The sequence below is a fragment of the Hermetia illucens genome, chromosome 3, assembly GCF_905115235.1.
Source record: "Hermetia illucens chromosome 3, iHerIll2.2.curated.20191125, whole genome shotgun sequence".
NCBI lineage: Eukaryota > Metazoa > Arthropoda > Insecta > Diptera > Stratiomyidae > Hermetia > Hermetia illucens.
In genome coordinates, this window is record NC_051851.1 from 111,310,190 (window position 1) to 111,337,396 (window position 27,207).

Genomic DNA, 27,207 nt, shown 5'->3' on the forward strand with positions numbered 1-27,207 from the left:
CTGCGCTCTACAACGTCTACAATGGTCATGTGGGTAAAAAGGCAGCCGGCAGTCGGTGTCACGGAGGAAAGGGGTTTGAAGCACGCAGTGAGAATGGCGATCGTATAATCGATTTTGTGGACCCCCATGACCTTGTACTTATGAATACATTATTCATCAAACGATTGTCTCATCTTCCTACATTTTATAGTGGCAACAGTAAAACACAAATTGACCATATTCTCATAAGACGCCGACACTGATTGCAAAGCCGTTCCCTGAGAGACAACATCGGCCATTAATTGCTGCCCTGCGAATTAAGCCACCAATAAGACAGCGTGAGGAACGCCCTGGCCCGGCGGACAATAAATGATGGCGATGTCGTGAGAAAAAAGAAGAAATGATATCACCTACGGAATTACCAACCATTACGAATGTGGAAGAATCGTGGGCCCAAATCACGACACGATCCACAAAGCGGCCTCTGCAACCCTCGGGGTCACCAAGCCAGTAATCGGTACATCAACCGAGATACTTGACTTTGGAATGATGATGTTGAAATGAAGGTCCGTGAAAAGAAACGCTTCTACCACAAGTTTCTCAACGATAAAACGTTCGCCAATTGGTAAATTTATAAGAATGCCAACCGGAAACCAAAGAAAGTGTTCGCTCTCACCTGAGCGGACCATTACAAAAATCTTTACGATAAACTGGACACTCGAGATGGCGACTTGCTAAAAACCGAAACGATCGCACATAGGATATCGCTTTTTGTTGTATTGATGACAAGAATGATACTTTGCTTACCAACCATCGAGCCGCGACGGATAGATGGCGAGAATATTTCGAGTAGATTTCAACTGACGAATTTGCTCATCCTTCGCTTCCACAATCATCTTCCATCTTCATTTGGAGCAGTTCCACCTGTCAGCGCAACTTTCCGTCCCCACGTACTCGAGGGGGGCGATCAGACCCGAGTCAGCAAGGGACTCATCTGAAGTGGCTCTGCCACGAAGCCTCACCGGAGGTTATTTGGTACCATGAGAACCGGGATGGCCCTCTGAGAGCATATGCCCAAGGGGAGTTCCTGGAGGATGTGTTCTCGGCCCGGTTATTCGTGGTTGACCCCCTAGTGGGAGTTTCATGGTGATTTTGGTTATGCCTACATCGCGGGCAGAGCTCCTCGGAGCTCAAGCGTGGAGTTGCGCTGTACAACTCGGGTGCCGTACCCCTTAGTTGCGGCAGAGGTGGTAGATAGGCCTCGCATCCACTGGTATGAATGCTAAGCCTGCACTCAGTATAAACCAGTACCGCTGTGCTTGCATGGCGGGGCTCTGATTGTGGTCCCAAATCAATCCGTGTCCGAAGAGGACCGTGGGATTATGCCTTCACGGCGTCTAATAGTAAAAATGATCTCGAGCAACTTATCCAAAAATGGAATGATCGCCTCATACAACACCGTTTCAGATTGAACCTGAGTTTTTCACGACCGATCCCCATGAAACATGCCCAATCACTGTTAGCGGTAGTAACCTACTCAGAACTAAGTCATTTAGATACCTCGGGTCAATGCTATCAGCCGATTGAAAACTGCGTTATGAAATTGCTTCACGCATTAACGCAACTCAGATGAAGTGGCGTTCCACAACTTTTGGTATTTCTGGTCGACGAATCAACGAACATCTCAAGTCTAAAATTTATCGCAATATCGTTAATCCTGTCGCCCTCTATGATTCTGAGTGTTGACTGACTATAGAGACAATGAGTGGCCAATGTGGACAATGCGGTAATGGAGACGAAGATGTTGCGTTGGGCTAGTGGCGTGACACGTTTTGATCACATCCGAAATATGGCTATCCGCGATCGATATGGGGTTGCACCGACCGTGGAAAAACTGCGAGAGATGAAGCTTCCATGGTATGATCACGTAATTCACGCTGACCAGAATTCACTTGCCAATATTGGTCTGAACATTGAAGTGAAGACTGACCAAAATAACGGTAGTTTATTACGCTGGATAGGGATTTAAAAACCTCGAGATTGCATCCAGTCCAGGCATTTGATAAAATAAACTGGTGAAACCGATCACGATGAGCCGACCCCGCTTGTAAACGGGACAAAGGCTGAAGAAAAAGAAGAAGAGGCAACACTCCAACATTTGTGATTAGCACTAGACAGCAGGTAATAGATGTAACTCTAGGAAATACTCTGACGAACGGGCTGGTCAGGAATTGAAAGGTGTTGGATGAGCCCTCTATGTCTGATCACAGAATTATCAGATTGTGGAATCGGAAACGGGCTCATAGCTATGACATTAAAAAATGAAGAGGAACGGTAGAGGGAACTATACTAGCCGGCCTACCAGGAATGGAGCAGTCCAGGGCGCTTATTGCGGGATACGAACCCAAGCGCACAAAGGATTGCTTAAACCTCAGCAAGAATAACTTCCGAATCATAGTGGGAATTCTTACTAGTCACTGCCGGCTAAACTATCACTTAGGGAAGCTAATAGTATCTACGGACGCTGCCTGCAGGTGCTGTATGGAGTGTGATGAAACGTCTATACATATTCTAGGACAGTGTACACTTGTGCAAAGTAAGTCGAGGCATTTGGGACAAAAATTAATACTAGATGCAAAGTTGAAAGATTTCGAAGGAGAAAATATACTAAAATTCCCAACGGTTATAGGCTTGCTTGTATGCTCTCTGTATCAAGATAGATTTGTGGTTTGCGAGTAGGATGTGTCAAGTGTTTCCCAGCTCCAGGACGTGGCTACTGCATTTGTTAGTGATATATCCAGTACTGAACACTCCAGTGTATAGTATTGTTGAGAAGGTGATCTACCCATTATTCAGTGGTTGGAGGTCATTTTTACATATGCTATTTATAAGGATATTATCTTTCGCCAAGTCAACCGAGTATCCAAAGGCAACAGCTCTGGCATTGAAGACTCCCATAATAATGACATTTTGCAGGTTACAGAGAAAGTTAATGAGTCTCGCAATCTCTTTCCTGAAATCTGCACTGGGTACTTGGGAGGAAAGTAAATCGACGTTACAATGATGTTGGGTTTAAGATTTAGCGTTTGTGCAATCAGTATTGCCTGTTCAGTGTCAAAATTGAGTTTTCCAAAGGTTATTCCGGTGCGAAATGCGAGCGCCACTCCGCCATATCCATTCGCTCTCAATCTGGACACAAAACAGTATCCCGTTATAACCTTGGAAACCGGATTAAAGTGAATGTCATAGGTTTCTTGCAGGGAAAATACATCGATATTGTGTAAATTATAAAATCTGGTAGCCTCGTCTTTACAGTTAACTATGCTTTGCACGTTATGTTGCAAGACCCTTACCATCGGTGTTTTCCATGAATAGCACGACGCTAGAGTTGTTCAACTTTTCTGTCATAACTCTGATGTACTGTATCTCGTCTGAAATTCCTAGGTGCTCGTGACTCTCATACAGTTTGTTAAGTACCACCAGGGAAAAGTCCTGTAAGGTTCCGAGGTTCCTTTTCTTCACAGCCATACTATACTTTCCTTCGCCCCTGAGGATGTTGTTCACATCTTCAAAGCTATCTCTTGAGTTTGTTTGGTTTGAGCTGCTAGCTTTTAAAGAGGAAAAGCCATGTTGTATTCGACGTCATTGTCGATCGGCTTGTAATAATTTCTGATCATGTTAGACGCTTCCTTGATGATGGTATTCTTTATATATCTTGGCAATATGTCCTAAGTGTCCACAGTTGTAGCACTGTCTTTCCCTCATTTCATACTTTGAAATAGGTTTTCCCAATTATAACTGACACCGGCAGCGATTCCTCCAGGAAGGTTAATTTTGCAGTGCCCGTGGGTATTTTGACCTCTCTATTTTCACGGTCAGTTCTTGTGAACCTCTAGGCTTTGATTAAACTTATCCCTACACATCATAGGCACTAAACTACATATAGATACTGCCAAATGTTGAAGGCCAATGATGTGTACGGACAAGCTTTCCCAATACATTCCACCCCCCCCAGTCCGGTCCATTGGGTGTGGGTAGTGCCTATTAGATATACTGTCGTCGTGGGATTTGCGAAACTCGCAGGGCTATATGGAAGGCAGCTGTTATGGTATGATGAAGATTTACATTAATTTGATTGTAACTTGACACAGATTAGATTCAAATCACTCTCTCAGTGACAGTAAAACTCCATATTCTCTCTCGAATTACTGAATTGCAAATTTTGAAAAATAATAAGTCAAGGAAGCAATCTAACGAATGAAATCGGAGACCAACAGGACCTGATATAGCAGTCGAGCTCTGGAAACGAAGAGTTGGGATCCAACACTGCGGCTCAATGAGTTTTTCAATCGAAGTATTGAGGCGGCTGGAACACCATCTGACTGGCAAGAAAACAACCGTTCCAATATGGAAAAAGAAAGGTAGACAAGCAGAATGTTCAAATTACCATTCGATTCGATTGCTGTCCCGTATCATAAAGATTTTTGAACGCTTGCTTGACAATTGTATTCGCGACAGCGATCAAATAACCGTGAACCAAGCCGGCATTGCCAAGAACTACGAAACTACTAAAGCAAACCAGGCTGCACGGTTGCTCATGGAGAAATACCGTGAGAAGCATTGACCTCTCGGCAATGCATTTTTGGATCTAGAGAAAACATTTGACCGTGTGCCATACAAACTCAGCTGGTATGATCTGTGGCAACTCCTTGTGCCAAAGGAATTCGAAGTATGGGGGTATATCAAATCAATTCGTATCTCTATCGATGTTCATCAAGGAAGCGCCCTCTCACCACTCCTATTTCTTCATATCATGAGCACCATCTAGGCAACAAACGTCCAGCACTCTATGCACTACCTAACCTAATATAGGCGATATTTTCCTAGCATTTCATAAACAAGCTAATCTCGATCTGGTCCAAAAGTGGGATGATCGCCTCAGGCAACACAGTCTCAGACTGAATCTGAATACGGACAGACGAACACTGAGAAATCAATGCGAGCTGCTGATTTGTACGTAAATACTCGTATGTATATTCCCGGTGGGGTGCTTAGTTTTGAAAACAACTTGATGTGAAAAACACAAAGAACTGCTAGAAACTTCTTAAAATCAGTGCTCTCTCTGGTTCGAAACAGTGCGAATGTTATGTATTGGCTTTAATCAAACAATCTGTTTTTGCCTCTATGCTACCATCAAAGTTTCAACTAGGATTAACGATGTTTGCATAACGGTGGCACTCCAAAGAAACAATTTTAACTAACATATTTCTTTATTACCCCGTATTTCTCCTCTAAAATAGTACAAAATCTAAACTTATATTAAAAATAAATAAAAAAACCAATATTTTTCTTAATGGGAAAATTATAAGCGTTTTCTTCTTCATTTGATAATCTAATAGTACATTTAATTATCAACCATCATTTGTAGAAAAAGATTTTTCTATCCAAAATGGATTTTCCAACCATACAATATCGCATATTTTCTAGATGACGATATGTACTCGTATTTAATGTGATAAATAAAGATTTAATTGCACACAAAATGTTTCTTATTTAGTCATTTCAATATAAAATTGGTAATGTGTGGAGTAATTGAGTAATTTTGAAGGTTTTTTTTGAAACAATCGTATTGAAGAAAGAAAAATTGGGGAATAATCTTCAGTCATTTTTTTCCTCAATGCGGTTGGAAAAAATGATGCATGATATTTCTAAAGATTTAAAATTTACATGTGTTTATGTACATCTATGTGCACACACACACTTAAACGATTTTTTCTCTTTTCAATTATTTGAAAAATGAGATGTGGTCATACATCTTTCATCTGACCTTAAAACAGGTCGTCATATGAAAAAGACGTCTAAATATCAGAACTTCGATTATCACTAAAACTGAACCAAGCATTTTTTATCTAAATTATGAGATAGAACTGTGCCTAAAATAAATAATATTAATCCGTTGTTTTACATATTCTTATTTACAAGCCTATTTGTTTAATTTGTTATGATTTTTAGTTTTACCATGTAGATAAAACTTGAAACAGAAATGAATACTATTTACTCTAAGAAATAATATGTACCCTAATAAATTAACTTCCAGTCGTTAAGCGTTTATTTTTCTAATTATGAAAATAGTGTCTTGTAACTCCAAAAATTCAATTTTGACATAAAGTAACTTCAATAAAAAATGGTTTGTTGGAATATCGAAAAAGTAGACACCGCGTTTTCGTTTTCTTTCAATGACACTTAAAAGTAGTAGTTAGAACGCATGCATTATTGATACACATGCATTTGTTCACAACGTTATCTAAATTTACGGCTAAGATATCCTCTTAAGAAATGTCAGCTGTGACGAATGTGTACGTAATAGGATTTAATTAGTTTATATTTTGAAGGCATCATTCGTGTGAATTTTACAAATTCCATTGGAAATCGAGTTTATTGAAGATTAATTGTTAATTTTCAATGGTAAATAATAAAGTATTTTGGAAAACATGCATATTTGAAAAATTCTTTCGACAAAAAAAGGTCGTCTGAAGCAAATAAAATATTTATCTCCAAACAAACTAGAACATAATATAAGGAACGAGGAGTAATCAAGAGTAATAATTCAGGTTCTACGTAATAGCCATTTTCACTCTTAAAGAGAAAGTACAAACTCCCTTGCATTTTATGATGCTATTCTAATGAGTAATTTGGTATAAAATTTTCTGAGGGCTACGTGAAAGGTTTCACACCAAATAATAACAATAAACTTAAACCAAACGAAAATTTTAAAGTATAGTAAACGTTTCATCTAATTTTTTTCATAACTAAATATATATGCACATTTTCTCTTTTTATATATTTGAAACATAAACACATGAAAATACGCATTAACCACTTATTTACATTATACAACTTATGCACATTTTACAATCAGTAATCTACACAATTGATTTAGACATAATAAATAACAATAATAATACTTAAACACTTGCTTCCGCTTCTGACTCAACATCCAAAGATTTGCGGCTTGATGAGGGAGGAGTGAGCAGCCCCTCAGGACATCGCGGTGGAAGTGCCGGAGAGGATTCTTGCCCATTGTGACCCAATGTTGTCAAATAATAGTCACGGCGTGTGATAGCTTTATCCTGTAAAGAAAAACATTCTTGTTAATATCGAGAAAATTTTCCTACATATTAAAAAAACGCCAGAAAAAATATGATTAAACCCCAAATGACAATCTTACATATATGCGTATCATGGTACGGGAGGAACTTCTAGTGACCGCGTTATTGAAAAGGGTAGAACACCCTCTGACTGGCAAGAGAACACAACAGGTCAATAATGGAAAAAGAAAGGCAGTCAACCGGAATGTTCAAACTACCGTCCAACCCGATTGTTATCATGACTGCTTGAACGCATTCTCGACAATCATATTTCCAACATCGTTCAAATAAACGTGGTCATACTGCATTTCTGGACCTAGGGAAGGCATTTGACCGTGTGCCACACGAACTCATTTGGCAGGTTATGCGGCAACACCTAGTGCCAGAAGAACTAAAGAAGTAAAGTTCGAAGTGTGGCAGGTATATCATAGGCTTCGTGTCTCTGTCGATATTCATCAAGCAAGCGTCCACTCGCCACACTACTCTATTCAGATTGTGTATGTTCCTAGCACTTTGCAATAAAGCTGATCTCCAACAACTTGTCCAAAATTGGAACTATAGCCTCACGCGATCTGAAACTGAACAAAAAAGATTTTCTGCCGGCCGATCCCGGTGAAACAGGTACAATTACTGTTTGTGGCAGCAAACTGACGAGAACTGAGCGGATCTCGGCGCAACTTGATTAAAAATCCTAAAATTGGTCTCATTGGTCATCGGCCAGTCTCCATTCAGGTGTTGAGTTGTCAGAATCTCGTCATTGTGAAACAAATCCTTACTAAAATCGGTTCAATGTCTGCCTGTCCGTCCGTCACTTTAGATTTAGTTCGAAACGGCTGGAGCTAAATTTCGTGGGAATATGTGGTCTGAGAACCACTACTCGTGTAACGAGTGGCACCATTTTGTGTTGATTTTAAGGGGGGTTCCCCGTATATGCAAAAGGGGGGAGCAAATTTTTTTTCACAAAATATGATCATATAAGATATAAAACGAAAGGGCTCACTGAATACTTTTCGAAAATGATTCTCTTCCATAAATTGCCCAAATAGCAAAAAATCAGTGTGATCGATACAAAATCTTACAATATCTGCTCAAATAAAGTTAATAATAGCATATAACTATATTATATTTTAAAGGCAATCCAACTATTACTTACAAAGTAATAGAAGGTCAAAGTTTTGTATTCCATGTGAATTCATTGTATTCCAATGGTTATGCACCATCCATTAATGGCTGGTTACACTAATTTAAAAAACTAGATGGCCCCCTGAACTGCAATGCAAATAGTTGTCGTTAGATGACAAAACACTGCGTTTAATTCAAAATAATATCTGCGGATTATCTTAAAAGAGTGTGCATTGTCCCATTAGTAGCTAGTACGTAATATATGCATATATTATGTGAGAATATCTACATTCAGGTGATATTGACATTCATAGCCTTGAATTTTTAAAGAAGCGACAACTTTGACCTACTATAAGCGCGATTTCCACCAAAATTGCTGGGATCATGGTCTACTTCGTGCTGCTAGAATAAACTTAACGGGGGTTTTGCAGTCAATTACTAAAAATTACAATAATATCCTATTATTTTATTTAAACAGATATCGATACCGAGGATATTTCGAAGCCTAGGCAGCATATAGCGGCAGCCTCTTGATTCTTTTCGGATTTTTCGGTTGAGTAGTTGTGAATGGGTCCGTAAATGAAATGATTACTTTCGACCCCCCCGCACTCCCCACCTATCCAACAAATATCAAAACTAATATCAGCTTCGGAAAAAACTAATCGAGACTTTCCATTTGATACCCCACATGACCATATTTGATGAAAAAAGTGTACACCCCCCTTTGGCATGTATGGGGAAATTAGACATTTTTCGAGCTTCTTCCGAAAATGGGGAGATGTGAAGCAACAGATAAACACAACATTTCACAAACTATATTGGCTAAAATTTATAGAAACAAACAAACATTTTGATGCGGCAGCTCACAAAATAAGTCTCAAATTGGGAAAGGAAAGAGAGGCGGAAAGCACGTAAATATCGAACACGTGTTGAAAGAGTGGTGTATGAATATCAGGGATAAGGATGCTAGCGTTTCAGGTAATTTGCATCTCCAAAAGCCGGAGAATTTACGGATTAAATATGAAGTACGATTTCAAAATGACGGAAGAGTGATTCGGTTGTTCAATGAAAATGAACGACCACTACATGCATGGGTGATGCAAAACGTTTCCAGTGAACAGTTGGAGAAATGGGGCAAGTAGGACAATAAAATTTCAATTTTAGTGGACAACTGCAAATCTTACAGTGTAGACTTAAATTTGAACTGTTGCAACCGTATGACAAAGGAATCGTTCATACTTTTAAAGCATATTAGAGGTCAAAAATCGGAGAAAGCCTAATCACTCTTAGTGACGTGACCTTTGAATTAGAGTCAATTTTAACTTCAAATTTCAACCTGAACCCAGTAGTAACAACGTATCTTTAAGCTCAGAGATTCTACAGGCTTTAGGAGCATTGAAATAAGTTGTCCGGCACCAAGGTACAAGTTTCGAAAAGCACAACGATTATGAGCTATATATTATCCAAATGATAGAAAATAATGAAAAACAAAAATAAAAAATTTTCTACCCTTCTAATCACAGAATTGATTATTTGAAAATGTTCCTCTTTCCATATATGAACCACGCTGTGTTTATATATAATGGACTTCACGCGTTAGGAAATAATATGTTTTTTTACGCCGAAATCGTAGTTTCACAATGTAACCGTTTTAAAAAACCAATTCGAAATTATAATGGTTTAAAAATCGAATACTCACAAGGCGGGAAAGAAAACGTGGTGATTGTGATGTCACTGAACGAGTTTAATGTTTGTTACTTCAGACTTTTCCAGCAATCAATCAATTTTTAACGGGAAAGAATGAAATCGTTATGGCAAGCAAGTGCCAACAAGTACAATGTCGTACGGAAAAGTCAGTATGTCGTTCAATGCATATTAGTTATACTAATTAGAATAAAAGTGTTCTAATGTTGATGTCGATATATGTCTGCTTCAAACATATTTTCGATTTCACAAATATGAGAAATTAAATTAATGCAAATCATCATCGACAGCGTAAAAGCAATGAGTGCATGTTTACACGGATTCGGCAGAAATAACGCCTGCACACCACATGCACAAAAAACTTCACTCGTGTTTTTCCCTGGGTGGCGTTAGAATGGACGTTCTTGGAAAAATTGACAAAATATCGAATTCGCATTGAGCGGGATTCGAACCTTGGGCCCGTTGAGTATTTTGCGGGATCTCTTCTGTGACTTAATTTGTATCAGACTCGTTTATCTTCTGCCAAGTGCTTTCTAAGATACGCTTCTTTTGCAATTTTGCAGCTTCGAATTTTCTGAGGGTAAGCCGTTCTGAGACTTTGGAAGTGGGATTTAATGAGAACTGCAAATAATTCTTAAGAGCTTTTTTATTCAATTGAAACATGAAAAATGAATAATAATGGTTGAAATTTAAAATGCTGATAATTAAAAACAGAAGTCTTAATTAGCAAGAAGAAATGGGACAATGTACACATGCCGGTTATATAAAAGCTATAAAATGGATAAACAATGAACCGTCCTGTTGGCAATGTAAAGAAAACAGGACAGTACTGTACCTTCGTCTTACCGAACCTATCCGTAGCAGTTTATAAGGAAATCAAAATACTTCGACGAGTAGACGTTCGACAGGGTTACCACGAGGGCCACTACAGACAATTTTACAGCTATGAGTTGTGGCTTAAGATAAAATACACTCAAAATCTTCTCTGCTTGTCGTAAGAAGCGACGAAAAGGGATAGAAATTTGTGGGTTATTAACCTGCAAATTTTGAAACCTTACTGCTACCGGAACGTCAATAACGCTTCGGATAGGGATTAACCTCACGGCTACGACGATTGGATATCGAAAACGAACTATGATTGGTTTCTGCAATATGCGCACGCTCCTCGATACACGCTTTCTCCAACTCGAGCGGGAATTCCATCGATATAAGTTGGAGATTCTGGGCCTAAGTGAAGATGATGGGTCTCTCTCCCTCTTGCTACACTAATGGCAATGTGCTTTTGTATATGGGAAGCCGAGCAGTACGGTTTGCTTCTGACTTCTACCACAAGGCGCGCTCTGACCCCGAGATTTTGACTCAGTGCCACACGTGATATTTTGCGCCATCATATATCGCTCTGATAATAGCTATTAGTTTCTCTAGAATTCTTCTGTAGCGGTATGTAAATATCTTATTTATAAATACTTGGCATCATTCCTTCGTACAAGTGCATTTGTGGTTGTTGTAACCGTATTTTGTTTGTAATAAGATTGAGAAATTCTTCATTCTTAGAAAATAAGTTAGTAATGTTAAATTGTTTTTCGAACGGTTGCCATACACTAGAAATCATCATAGTAGGGGCTTTTTCAGGAAACATGTTTTTCTGATGCTACCTCAGACAGATCTAATGAACCGAAAATAGAGGACTTGCGGTTTCGCCCAGGGCATTGGCAACTCATCAGACGTTGCATCACCTCTGCCCTGGGAAAAACATGACCGAAATTGTTGCCCACTTACATACAATTCCTAAAACGCCATGGATATGAATTATGATATATTCATGGCAAAAACCGCCTAGTAAGTTCAAGCCTAAGCCGGCTGAGGCTAGTCTGGAGTGACAATCCAATTGAATCTAGGACTTGGAGTGTGTTAGAGTACTTCATTCAAGACCATAACCGCACTACAGATCTATGATACACTGTAGGAGCTCAGCATTGCGCTCGCCCCTCATTACCCTGATTTGACTCAGGTAATCACACGCTAAGTCGGTATCCGACATGCATTCACGATATAAATCCCCCTGCCACCAGCGAGACTCGAATCGCAACTTTCCGAAAGGACAACCTAGTAGTCTAACCACTGAGCCATCCGGACCCGATTATTGTTATGTTAATCAACTATATTTTGAATATCAGTAATTATTTTCGTAATCAGTATAGCTCCCAAAATTTACAAAATAATTCCAGCAGTATATGAAAATTCGCATTCTAACTTAAACACTGCGAAAATCACATATGCACATGCTAAAATCAAATAATATAATTATTGAAGCAATATTGAATATTAGCCAATAACAAGTATACAGGTTTTCGGTATGTTTTGATTTCTAGTACAAAATATTCTAAAACGAAAGACATGGTGATGTAGTATAGATGATAAAGTGTATACGATATGAACTGAAAAATCAAAATAAATAATCAAAAGCGCTGATACTTACGAACATATCAATTGAAGTAGTGTGAGTCTGAATGATGTGCGAATCATCTGTTACAATATTTGGACAAATGTGACCCAAACCATATTTTGATTTCACTTGCTCGTTCGATTCTAACAAATGTAGGTGTTGTGATTCCTCTCTAGTAACATCAAAAAACGGTGCCATCCATTGTGAACAAGGAGCTATCACGTTCCAATCGAATCCCGAAACACGGACAGCAATTTCCCTGCACAATGAATTTACATTATAATCATCGCAAAAATAATATAAATTCAATATTTTTATTAACTCAATATGTATACAATAAAGAAAATAACTTTTGTAAAAGTACACAACTATCATGCTTGTACCAACTTTGTTGTTGATTTAGCTGAAAACCACGAGTTTCGTCCTAAGTGGAGTATCTGTTTAACCACAATATCACTGATATATGTATATATGGTGATTTTTCAAGCTCAATTGAAACTACAAATAAATTCAACACTCAATCAAAACATAAGTCAAAAAACCTTCAAAAATAAAAGGTTTTAAATTTTTCTTATGTGAGGAACTTCGAGGGCCCTTTTTCCATTTATATGTACTTAAAACATGGAAATATTCCTTCAAATATTTTCAAATTCCATGATATAAATATGCGTTTGCACATTGAAGACATAAATGTTAGGTTCATCCTAAATAAATTAATTTTACCCACCATTTCATATTTATGCAACTAAATTGAACATTGCGGCTATCCGAGAAGAAGTCGAAAACCGGAAGCTCGGCGTTTCAGGTATGAAAGGTTTCGTTGATTTTTTATATAAGAATATTTGGTTACACGATGGTTCCAGTTATATAAAACTCGTAGTGAATATATGGGGAGTAGTAATTTGACGCAGAAGGGGCAACTTTGACCAACAATAACTTTGTTAATAATACTAGGATTTACACCAAACTTTCCAATATGATGCCTCCTATTAAAGTCTATCTAACTGTATTTTACGAATGTAGGATGAAGTCAGGGAGGATTCGCAATTATTTTTTAAAATACAATATACTATTATTATCTTTATTTGAGCAGATTTCGCAACGGGGAGCACTTTGAGGGCTAGATACCATGTACACGGACCACCATGACTATTTTCAAGTTTTTCGACTAAGTAGCTTCTAAGAACGAGTCGTTGAATTATTTGATCCCTCTCGGATTCCCGCACTCCCCCCTTTTGCAATCATTGCTAAAAACTAATATCCGCTTCGAAAAGTTCAAATCGAGAATTTTCATTTGATACCTTACACGGACATCATCGGTAGAAAAAAATTTACACCCCTCTATAAAGTCTACGCACCAAGGGATTCCCAATTTCCACCTTTCAACCAAATTTCGTTTCAATAGGAATAATGGTTTCTAAGGAAGTGGATGTGATAACCAGATGGACGGACAGACAGACAGTAAACCAATTTGAATGTGGTTTTCTTTTCAACAAAATCTTTAAAAAAATGTGTGAACGTCAGCTATGTTATGGACTGTATGTTTACAGTACGATCTTGTGTCTCCTCATTTAGTTATCGAAACGATCAATCTTTAATTATTAGTTTTAAGTGCTCGTCAAATCCATTAGGAACCCATTTCTGTTGTTGTTGGAGGTATCAAGGGACCAAAACTTCATGTAGATGCATTATCGTGATTTTTTTCAGATTTTTTAGTTTGAGTAGGTTCAGCTGTTTCCGAGTAAATTTAGTGTAACATGGAAAGAGTCACACAAACATTAAATCGATTTTAATAAGGTTTTATTTTACACAAAACTTTTATAGAACGCCGAGTTCAAAATTCAAATCCGATTTCAGTTCATAACTTCCAAGCACTCGATACATAGAAACAACAGTAAGAAAATTCGACCTCATTGACAGATGGAGGGAAAAATTGTACTGTGATCGTAACACACCAACTTCTGTTCTCCATTTCGAAAGGTCTAATATCTGTTCTTGAATTCGAAGCAAAAAAAGCAAAACAACAAGGATCTGGTCTCGATGAGATGAATTTAGTGATTTTTAGATAATTATTCGAAGTGAAGAAACACGGATATTAGTGGACGCTTTCTATTCACTTGAATGTTGAGGCCACTTTTAGCCAATAGTTTACCATTAGCTTGAATTAAATAACCGTACAATCGAAGGCACTTCTCTTACAACTTCCCCATAATAAGCGCAACACCTTTCGACCTATTCATTGTCTTTGGTGCTAAAGCTTAAATGAGGACGAAAATTTTCGATAGAAGGAGGTCGGTTAATTCTTCAAATATTTCATCTATATTCGAAGATTTGCGATATGTGATCAGAGGATATTATCGTGGTAGACCTTCTGATACTGATTTACTGATAGTAAATGCTTTTTACAACTAGCATCTCAATAGATGAGAATATGAAGGGATCTCAATCTTAGTTAACGAGTTGTTTCAGCGCGGATATCGCTCTCGCAACTTCTTCTCGAGGATGCAACGCCATAACAATTGTGAATGCCACATTTCAAACACGATCGTAGTGTATAATGCGCCTAATCTAGCGCAGCATTTTCGTCTCCATAACTGCAAAGCAAGTCTATCCTACCCAGCACTTGGAACCTGTGAAGCGATTCTAAAGCGCCACTTCATTCTGGTTGCACTCATACGAAAAGCATTTTCCTGACACAGTTTACAGCTGAGAATACATCCGAAATACTTAAATCCCTCAGTTCTCATGTTTTGTCGGTATCACTGATACCGATTGTACCAGTTTCATTGACTTCGGTTATTTGAAACTCTCTCGATCATGCTACATTTGAAATACAACTGCGTAGAGCTGAACGCTGGGTGTTTCGCGTGGCTAGGTCCACGATAGGAACGAAAGGGAGAGCCGAGGAAGCATTTTGGCGAAGACCAGAGACAGAGCAGTATTGACTTTCCCGTTAAAGTTTCGAAGTCGAAGTTGATGTTGAATGTTTCGCTAAACTGCTCTTTCTGTATAATTGGAACGGTCGTGCTCTCTTGCCAATCTTATGGTATGTATTCAATGCTCCGCAATAACATGATTGAGGAACTTACTGAGCTGGAATGTTAGATTACAACTTTTCACGTTCCCTGTTCATTTGTCTCTGCAGTTTTGTTTCTATGGCCCTCATAATTGGAACTGGTCCAATATTCAGTAGTGCTCACGGAAGTGATGGATAGGCAATTTTCCAATTGATATCTGATGGAAGTATTCCCACCATCTGTCCTTCACGACTCGTCGGTCCGGAAAAGAGGTACCGTGCTTATCATTGTAATTTTTATCACTAATAATAATAATCGTTGGCGCAACAATCCATATTGAATCAATGCAGTACACTGTAGGAGGCCTACCCTGATTTAACTCAGGTACTCATTTACAGCTGAGTCGACTTGTAACCGACGTCAAATCACGATACAAATCCCACTGCCACTTGCGAGATTTGAACCCCGACGATTTTTTTATATGTCTACTGTTAACTCGTTTGTGAAATATGTGACATCTACCGTCTACTTCTGCTTATTATTATTTGTTAAGATTTTATTTTTAATGAGAATATGCTTCAGTTTTATTAACTTCACACTTATCCATGCACAAGCCACTTACCACGTGAACGTATGACTTATAGCAGCTGCTGCAATTACTGAATATGAAAAATTCGCAAACCCTAGATCCAATGAACACAAATCAATAAGTTGAGCCGTTTGGACAAATTCTAAACCGGAAAATTGAGGGTAAATGAATGCGTCGTCCAAATCACTTTTTCCAATTATAACATTATCTCCAGATTTCAACGATTTAGCTTCATTACTTGTATTACTGCTACAACTTGGCGAATCATCTAATTTCCGTTTGCAGCCAACTCGACTAATTCTAATACTATGAGTGTAGCTTTCATCACTGGTGAAACCAATGCTTTCTTTTTTTGTATTAACGTCTGGCTTATGAGCAGCCACATTAGTTTGCGCTATTATTCTCATATCACGATTTACAAACGATGCTGGGGTACGGTTGCTCACTTTCAATTGCATATAAACACCCAGCCAGCCCAGTATCGTTACGGGACTTATATTCCAGTCGAGAGCTTTCAGTAAAAGAAGTTCCTGCTGCAAAATATCTTCTTCTTGGCAAGCGCCGTCAGTTACGTACGCGAATTCTCCGATCTTTGGTGGGTAGATTTCTTCAACCTATTGGGAAGAAAAAACTATAATTAAATATGAACTTAATGTCAGGAAATGAAAATCATTTGAACAATAATTGCAAAATTTTTAAGCCGACAACTCTGATATCCTTTAAAGATTTAAGCGAGTCATCCCGTAGGACGGCAGCAGAAAATCATTTTTTTTTGTTTTGCTGAAATCTAATGAGCAGAATATGCTAACAAAGTAATTTGCCGAAATTCGAAGTTGTTGGAAAGTTACAGCAGTTGAAATGTAAGGTGTTTAAACGCGCCGTGCGTACACGTAAACCTTCAAACGCATTTTTTCCAAAACTGGATTTTTTTACTTGTTGCCCATCATTTTTCGAAAACAGAATGGATTTAAATAAAATTTTATTAGAAGAATCAGCAGATGTGTGGGAACTAGAATTAAAAAAAAAAAATCAATCGTTTTCTGTTCGCATAAAAAAACAGTAGCAAAAAATCATCACGGGATGACCCTCTTAGGACTATAACTAAGAACTCCGTCACGTTATTGACATAGCCGGGTTTTAGACAAATAAATTGTGAGATCAGGGAAAGAGACAAAGCGGAATCCTGAAAGCTGGACGCATCGAGTATAAAGGTGTTGTGTTCATCTTGTGTGTGAAATTTCCTATGCACATTTTTCCATTCGTATATAAGTAAAAATTCAAAATATTCCTTGATATATCATGACTTCACTTTACATGATGATGACATGCAATAAATTAGCGTGAAATGTAAATTTTGGCCTTCTCTAACTTTGTCAATGGTAATTACATTCTCTTAACACTCCAAAATTGTATATTATGTTATTACTTATCATGATACCAAATTTTGGAACCCTAGGATGAACTTAAGCGGGGTTTTCGGGTAAATTTGTAAAATATGATAACATGCTATTATCCACTTCACTTGAGCAGGTATCAGAATGGAATGCATTTTGAGACCTAGATTTTGTGTAGGTGCACCATTGTGAGTTTTTTCAGATTTTTCGGCTAGATAAGTTTTAAGAACGAGATCTTTTTTGAGCTCTCATTACCCTATGTTCCACTCAATATCAAAAATAAGAAAAGTACTAATTGAGGCCTTTCATTTTATATCCCACATGATATTCTGTGAAAAAAATACATCTCCTTTTCGCATGTATGGAAAGCCCCCTCCCCCTTAAACTCAACAGAAAACGTGAGAAACACACTGACCCGCTGCGAATGAAATGGTGACGATCGCCGACCATTGCGAATGTCGAAGAATCATAGAAACGAATTCCATTCCGGAAATCTTTATAATTATCGAGCTATCTTTTCCTCCATTGCCCCCCCCCCCTCCTTTTCTTCATCATTGGGTAAAAATGTCATATTATAATTACCCCGCAAAAACTTCACAAATTTGCCTTGAACTCGTTGGAAATTTCAAGTTATTATATTGGGTTGGGGAAAAAGAAATATCGTATTTGTGATCGAATTTTAACGCTTTATTTAACATACTTAGAATTATCCGATTTAAGTCAAATATGCGCCGTTTTGTTCGCAAACTTGTTGCCATTTAGAAGGCAGCTCCATTATCCCCCTCCTTATTTGCAAAAAAACTCAGACAGCCAGTTTTCGCAACCCTTTTTTGAGGCCAACTTAGTAGCATCAAGAGCGTTTTGCATGGACCAGAAGAGACATAATCACTTGGTGCCACGTCCGGACTATACGGTGGGTGCGATAGGACATCCCATCCGAGCTCCCGTAGCTTCTGGCGGGTCATCAAAGATGTGTGAGGCCGAGCGTTCTCCTGGTGGAACACCATTCCTATTGACCAATCCTGGCCGCTTCTGGTCAATCGCCTGCTTCAAACGGTCGAATTGCTCACAGTAGAGGACCGAATTGAGGGTCTGGCCATAGTTGAGCAGCTCATAGTGGATGACTCCCTTCCGAATCCCACCAAATACACAGCAAAACCTTCCTGGCCGTCAATCCGGGCTTGGCGATTGGTTGGGCCGGGTCGCCACGCTTCGACCACGATCTTTTTCGCTTGAGATTTTCATACGTGATTTACTTTTCATCACTAGTCACCATTCGCCTCAAAAATGGGTCGAATTCGTTCCGCTTCAGCAGTGCATCGCAGGCGTTGATTCGGTCCAAGAGATTTTTTTCCGTCAACTCGTGTGGATGTACTTGGATGATTTCGACGATTTTATCGGTTTCTACGACGATTGCCCTACCAGTACGGGATGTATCTTCGACATTCACTACACCAGAGCGAAATCAATCAAACCAACGCTATGCTATCCGAATTGTTACAGTATTGGGCAGTATGGGGAGAAGTAGATTCTTCATGACTGCAATTTTAATATTTCACTGTACACCGTACTGGTAGGGTGTATCTTCGACATCCACTACACCAGAACAAAATCGATTGAGCCAGCACTGGGCTGTGCGAATCGTTACAGTATCGGACCCATAACCTTCACAAATTTTTTTGGCCGTCTTCATTGTATTTTTACATCTCAGGTAGTAGAAATGTAAAATATGACGAATTTCTTCCTTGGTGGACTCCATCTTTGACGCGCTATAACTTAAGACTGAAACGTACGATGATAAAACTGTCAAAGAGACACCTGTAGCCCAGATCGTTGTCTTCAAATCGCCGTATAGTATGACCTGATGCGATAAGTACAACACAAGATACCTATTCACAAAATGCGACATTACTTTTTCCCGAATAAAATATAAAATATTTATGCATCTTACCTAATTTCTAAAGCGCTAAGAATAACTCTGCTGGGAACTGTTCAAATTGTATCATAAAGGGCAGTCAATATTCCATTGAAATTGAGCAAAAAGTGTATCTAGAAAGTGACCTATGCAAACCTCGCGGTCATCAAATTCAGTAAGCGATTCATCAATCGAAATACTTGCCTTGGGAATTACGATATCCTAACGACACATATAGTTGGTAGTTAAAATTTGAATAGACGTTGTCTGCCGGTCGGTAATTATTACGGCTAGGTCGTCCGCAAATGCTTGCGCGAAGACTTTTTGTCCTCCAGGAGCCACAGCAGGGTATCCATTACCAAGAGCCATAACAGTGATATGACCGATATGTAGATTTTTCTCCACTCTAGCATGTGAAGGATCCAACTGATTAGCAGCGGTTCGATTCCATGGTGTCTTGCCGCATCACAAATTGCCGCGAATGAGGCATAATTGAAGGCACCTTCGATGTCCATGAATGCGCCTAAGGCGTATTCTTTTTCGAACATCGCCTTTTCAATTTTTGCCGTAAGTTCATGGAGTGCTGTCTCCGTGGATTTGCCTTTCTGGTAGGCGTGTTGCCTATGGTGAAGTGGCCACTTAGGAATGTGTATATCCCTTATGAACCGATCTACTAGTCTTTCTAGTCCTTTTAGCAGAAAGGACGTTAGGCTGATCGGTCGAAAGCTTTTTGCGTCTGTGTAGGTGGGTTTTCCTGGTTTGGGAATGAACAACACCTTCACATCCCGCCATTTAATTGGAATATAAGCGTATGCTAGGCATGCACAATGTATATTCCGAATGTGTAGACCCAGGGCATCCATTCCTTCTATTACTAGCGCAGGGATGATGCCATCCGGATCTATGGAACGAGTTGTCTGCCATTTATTATTTCAATAGCAAGTTTTCTGTGGTCATGTTGAAAATATGGATTCTTTAAAACTTGGAAATTATGTTGAGTTATGCTGTCAACTACTTTAAGATAAATTTCTACGTCTGGTGCGACCAAGAAAATGTTTATAGGTTTCAAAAAAATCCAAAGATAGAACACTGTCGATCGGAAGTGGGAAAACTATCTTGCTGACCGGACGGCACATATTTTATTTTGAAGAGCTCTCCACAGAATTTTAATTAGTGTCATCAATAGTGCTCTTCTCACCGACGCAAATCAAGTTGTTGGCCTTCCTCCACAGGAATATATTAAGGTCTGGATGATTGTTGAAACTGGGAAGTGGACCCACGAGCATGGAGAATTTGTAAGTGATGGTAAACGTCACCTGCTTAAACGCCAATATCTCCGTAGCGTATGCCATGACAAAAGGGAATTTGTTGTTGTGCTGGTCAGAGAGGTGTAAGTTTCCGCAAATAAAAACGATTTAAATACCGTATACCGCATCACGAAAGAACTCACCCAGCTGTCGACAGACCCGAGCGGGCCGAAGCCGCTGGGCTTGACAGTCTCCCCGTTCCTGCCTGTTTATGGAAGCTCCGGCAACTAAAATCATTTTGAAACGCATCAAAAAACACTTCAAAAGCTTAATCGACAGAGCACAAGCTGGTTACCCTCTGAATTTTTCGCGCTGACCACATCAGCCTCCGGGTTCGGGGTTCAGGTCTTCATTTCATCCGCTCTTCATCAATTTCGGGAAAGATTTCTATAACTCTACGAATACTTCTATCTAGAACGCTTTATGCAAGTGGTGTATTTCCGAGAAACTAGCCATTATCAGAGCGACAAACGCCGCATTATGTCTCGTACTGCATCAATGTCAAATCTCAATGGCATTTGAAATCCAACGCGGAGTCCGGCAAGGCTGCATTCTGTCGTCGAAACTATTTCTTCTTATTATGCGTGACATTTTCCATACTACCTTGTTCAGAGGACGTGAAAGACTTCAATGATTAAAATCAAGACAAGTCTAGAGAATAAAACAAAAAAGATTCAAGCAAATCAAATAATATATGGCTTTAGTTTCTTGTTAGTTAATGACTTTTATAAAATATTCTGACTTTCACAAAAAAAATTTAAAAGAAACTACTGCGAGTTTTGATTTAATATTTTGGGAGATGATTTTTTTTTGTAATTTTGAAAACAAAGTCAGGAAATTGGAAGCTCGGCGCTTCAGGTATGAAAGGTTTTGTTTGTTTCTTGTGTGAGCACATATGAGTGCAGAACTAAGCTGCAGTGCAGAACTATCCCATTTGTACGTAGCCCGTAATATATGTATATGCATTTAGCATGTCAAACTAGTCACTTTAGCGTGATATTGAGTATTTTGAGTTGCAGTAAATTTACACGGTAAAGGCAACTTTGAGAGCTGTAATCTATTTTACTGTAGTCAATTTCCCCAAAAATCTGGGAATACACTATTATTAACTTAATGTGAGTAGATATCAATATAGAGAGTATTTTGAAGCCTGGACACCGTATAGAGCTAGTTTCATCATTTTTCAGATTTTTCGGTTGTGTACGTTAAACGAATTATCACTTTCGAACCGCCCCCTTCCCCTTTCAAAAAAAAAAGACTAGCATCGAAAAGTACTCATCAAGACCTTTCATTTGATACCCAACATGACTATGTTCGGTGAAAAAAATTTCACACCCCCAATGTAGAAAGATGTAACTCAAACTCAGTGCATGTCTGGGCGCTCATAGTTCCCATCTTCTCACCAAATTTCGTGTCAATCGGTTTAGCCCATTCTGAGAAAAGTACGTGTGACAGATAGACGCAGACGGATAGACAGACTGAAAATGAACCGAACAACAACAAAAATGCAAAGAAAAAAAAATACTGAGTATGAACAGTCCCCTTAACAAATTCTAAATCTTTCCCTCCACTGTATTAGTGGAACTAGGTCTAGCAATTTTATCATTAAAATGATACGCAAATAATAGAGGACGTTATATGAACGTAGAAGTGCGGTAAGTGTCCTACCTCTTTGGTATACAATTTAATCCAATGTACATGCGGTAGCGTAATGTGTGACTTGAAATTTGTATTTATTTTTATGTAAAAGGTAGGACCACGGCGGGTACTGATTCCATGATGTTTATCAGGATATCGTTAGTTTCTTCCTCCATTTAAGGTGATTTTGTACAAGTGTGACTCTTATAGTACTTACGAGTGTTCATATCACACATATCACACAGCAAAAGTCAATTAATAATCGATGTAGGCTGTCGAGATATTTACTTTCTGGTAAACAGTCTGTTCTGCAACTACTTTATATCATCAATTATAAGCTGTTATATAGTCAAAGAACTTTTATGTCGCATGTTTTTCAACAGCCGAGAAGAAATAGTGGAAAAGTCGAAGGTGGCTCTACTGGACATACGAAAAACCGAGTTTTTTGAGCATTGATTATGATTGCAATCGATAGGGATTATTTTGGAAGGGTTTGTACCGACTTGGATAAATAATTTCATATTTTAAATTTATGAATAAATTTCGGGATCTGCTTGATCAAGGTAATATATTCGTAAATATTATATATACGTTATACGCCGATCACAGATACCATCGAAGCAGAAATTTACGGTATATTCCAATCAGCGAATTGCAGAAACACCTTGTTCTTCCAAAAATAAACTCAATTTCGACAAGACTTTCAAAGAAGTGTTTAGAATCAGCACAGACCTAGTTCCATCATTTTTTTTACCATCCCGTTTTCTTACCTTTCGCAGTGTCGACCATTCAGTTCTCTGGGTCTTGTTGCTCATAATTTGATAGCAGAGGAGCAGAATCCTATGCCCACGGACACCAGTAGAGATGCCAATCATCTTTCTCTAAGAACACCATAATTTTGTTTGACATTGAACTCGTTGTCCTACCTTTTATATGAAAGGAAATATGGGCTTCCTAAATCAAACATGGCATATTGTCGAAGTTCAAGATGAGCCAAAAAATGTATATTCACGACATTAAATAATTTAACTTCGCTTCTTACTGTCCAGGTAATTGGGGATATCAACATGTAGTTGAGTTGAGAGGAATATCGTACAAAAGCAAAAACGCACCGACAGTGAAGGATAATAAGCCAAAATGAAACCTACATTGAGGGTATGGATTCGGAAGACATATATATACCAATACCTCGATATATTGCAAGTAACAACACCTGCTCTGGTAAATAGGAAATTTAAGTTCTGTGGAAATTTGAACACCATCTGGATCTTATCCTAAAACCCGAGCTATTCGGGGAAAATAAATTCCCAGCAATCAACACCTTTACCATTCATCCCTTTCTATACACTTTCAGCGTTTGGCAGTAAAGTAACACGGGTGGCATATAATAAGTGGTTATAGCCAAATATTCACAGCGAGTTTTAATAATATAATAATAATAAGCAGCAATTCCTTACTTTAATTCAGAATATTTCGCTCCCTACAAAAAACGACAAACGGTACATTATCAGTTCTAGTCTTATTTTTTTTAATTGTGAAGAATAGACTACCGGATTGAGGAAGGGTCCCGCTCTTGTCGAGAAATGGGCATGAGTTATTTATGCATGGACGGCGTCAGGAAATAAGTTAGACCAAGCAAAACAAATACGTGCCTGCACAATAAATATTGGCACTAGGAAGAGCCTTTCGGAAAAGGTGCATGGATATCTGCGTTCTGCAAGAAACCCGATAGTCTGGTTCCAAAAGCTACGAACGCGTAGCCCACATACTCAATATGGTATTGGCATTGCCATCTTAAAAGCTTTCCGTGATGACTTTAAAGAAGTCGAACGACTTGATGATCGACTAATGAAGCTCACCATTACATCAGCTGATCGTACTATTTACTACTTCACCACGTATACCACAAGCAGATCGACCTGATGCCGAGAAAGATGCCTTCTGGCAACTTCTCGATAAAAAAAACCTGCAACGTGACGGTTTTGTGAGAAGAAATGATATTACTTACGTGATTACCAAGCATTACGAATGTGGTAGAATGGTGGAACCAAATGAAAGACAGGATCCACAAAAGTGGCCTATGCAACCCTGGGAATCACCAAGCCAGGTAAGCGGTGCATCAACCGAGAACCACGCCAGATTTGTCAAGAACTGTGGAACTACTAACGAAAAACACGTTGCGCAGTTACTCGTGGAGAAACACTGTAAAAAGCATCGACCTCTTTACACTGCATTTTTGGATCTGGAGAAAGCATTTGACCGTGTGCCACACATCTGGTATGTTCTACGACAACACTTAGTGCCAGAAGAACTCGTGCGTTTGGTTCAATTGCGCTACCACTATCCGAAAAGTAAAGTTTGAAATGCGGTGGGTGTATCAAAACCGCGTCGTGTCTCTGTTGGTGTTCATCAAGGAAGCCCCCTTTCATGGCTCCTCTTTGTTCTTGTTATGGGCACCGTCACAGGGGACATCCAACGTCTAGCGCCATATACACTGCTTTATGCAGCGTCTAATAGTAAAAATGATATCGACTAACCTGTCCAAAAATGGAATGATCGCCTCATGTAACACGGTTTCAAATTGAAATTGAATAAAACTGAATTTTTGACCTGTCCAGAATTAAGCCATTTAAATATCTCGGGTCAATTATCATCAGTCAATGGAGAACTACGTTATGAAATTGCTTCATGCATTAGCGCAACCTGGATAAAGGGGCGTTCCACAACTGGTGTTGTGATCGACGTATCAACTAACGTCTCAAATCTAAAATTTACCGCAATGTCGCCCTCTATGGTTCTGAGTGTTCACAATGAACGGCGTCTTGCGGTAATAGAGACGAAGATTTTGCGTTGGAATAAGTCATCGGATCGGAACACTATTGAACAAGTCTGGAAACCGGAAGCTGGACGCTTCTAATAAGAAAGAAATTCTTTATGCGAGGGACCTTGAGTAATGACATTTCCACTCGTACGTAGTTAAACATTCAGTTGTGCACTAGTTTTCAAGAGCCATGCACACAAAAAATTTGCTCTGGAAAGTACTGTATCGATGATGGTCAACTTCACACTGGGAGGTCAAGGTTATTAGCAAATGTGCAGAAGTTCACCTAAAACAGATACACACGAATGGGGATATATGGAAGTTTAGACTTATTTCTATGGCTTAAGCTGCAGTGAATTCGCGCGAAATTGATAAATTTGAAATAACGCTCAATAAATTTGAACTTCCGCTAATAGCCGATGCTTGATGACATTAAGGGGGGTGTCCGATCAATTTCGATAAACTGTTAATATAATAATATTAATTTTATTTGAGCAGATATGGTAATCGGCTGTATTTTGAAGCCTAGATTTTATTTTACACAAAGCCTTAAAAACAACATAAAAATAGGAAAAGTCAGATCCAGGGCCGTTTGACACACTATATGAAACAGATGTGGATATTACGAAGATCTAAGCAGTCCCAATTGTTACTTCAGCGATGGGATTAGTCCAGCGAGGCTTACAGAGAGCAGCGAAAACGCTCACATCTTTCTTGAAGCTTATGTTATGAAGTAATATATATGTATTCTATCTCCTAACAAACTAGCCTAGCGGACTATGTCGTGAATTGGTATTTGTACTGACTTTACTTCAATAGCGTTGATTCTGTAATTATGGGCCCCGATGCTGCCAAAAGTCGTTACGACAAACATAGCTACCGCAACGCATTTAGCATAGACGCATACTTGTATATTTTTTGTGTATATTTTGTATTCCGCCAGCAAAGCAAGTCTCCGCTTAAAACTGTCTTTCTAAAAACAATGAATTCTCGAAACTATGCATAGAATAGTGGGGGTATGATCTTCGCAACCACGACCTCTCGAATCCAAAACCCGGCGCAAAGCATTAGTGCTTATGATTGCATAAAACGCGGTTATTGCAAAAAGTTTCAAAGCGGTGATAAGCTTGCTCCTGGTCACCATTCCTTCAAAATGTTTTTTCAGGTCTTCCAATATTCTTTTAAATTGTCTGCAGCGGCGGAAATACTATATCATTTTTTGTGATCAAAGTAACTGGCCGTCTTTCCAAAGTTTCTTACATGACAAAAAAAACCTAATAGTTGATTATTTACGAGTACCCTAAGAGATAAACTCGAAAATGTGCATTTACTATTCAAGTACATAAGTAAGCGCCAACCGATCAAACGCAATGTAAAATAAGAGAAACGAATGTAAATTTGATAACTTACCTTAGCAGCGACGAATAGGCATGTAATACCGATCAACTGCAAATGTGTCTTCTGTATTTTTTTATTTCCCGACAAGTAGCGATCTAGATAGTCTACCGCCAAGTAATATGTTTCTCTATGTAATTTGTAAACTTCACAAACTTCAATCAGCCAATCCAGCAGAATGGCCCGCATTCGAGGCTGTAATCCAGGATGATTCTCAAGCATACGGGCTGAACGTTCTGCACATGCCGCTTCATCTTTCTGACACATAACCTTCCATACATCTAAAGCGTTCGCCCAAGACAAAGCCGGGAGTGGACAGGCTCGTAACTCAGCTGTAGGTTTAATACAACAATGTAGACCAATTTCTGGGCTCAGCGACTCCCGAAGTCGTCGACAAGGCTGCTTGCCGTGAGGTGTGACGTCACCACGAGTATGCCAACCAACACAACGACATGTTGCGTTCGAGTGACAAAACAGCGGTGACGAAGCCCTGCTAATCGGCCTACCTGGATCATCGCTATCCGCATTGTCCTCCATCGATGTTCGTAGTGTATCTCCTATTACGGCGGTTGAAATTGATGAAGATATTTCTGACGAACTGTTAGATAAAATATGCAAGACGACTGGCGAATTGCATGGTGAGATATTTCTGCGCTTCGCACTTTGTTGCAATTCATATTCCTGTAAAACAAACATGATATGGTGAATTTTAATGAATATTTGAAGAATGTG

The 27,207-nt window shown here is 38.9% G+C and overlaps 1 protein-coding gene across 8 annotated transcripts in view; it reads right to left on the minus strand.

The window, feature by feature from the left end:
- Positions 1-6,065: 6,065 nt before the first annotated feature.
- The window catches only part of LOC119650605 (G1/S-specific cyclin-E), a 44,622-nt gene continuing 23,480 nt past the window's right edge, over positions 6,066-27,207 (minus strand). For 7 of the 8 annotated variants that reach the window (XM_038053467.1, XM_038053471.1, XM_038053466.1 and 4 more), the window contains 4 exons: positions 26,491-27,156; positions 16,039-16,619; positions 12,433-12,658; positions 6,066-7,109 (listed from right to left, as the gene is read on the minus strand). In XM_038053467.1, coding sequence (XP_037909395.1) covers positions 6,945-7,109; positions 12,433-12,658; positions 16,039-16,619; positions 26,491-27,156 — 1,638 coding nt within the window. In that variant the 3' untranslated portion in view covers positions 6,066-6,944. The remainder of the gene's footprint in view (positions 7,110-12,432; positions 12,659-16,038; positions 16,620-26,490; positions 27,157-27,207) is intronic. The other variant, XM_038053469.1, reaches the window with a different exon arrangement.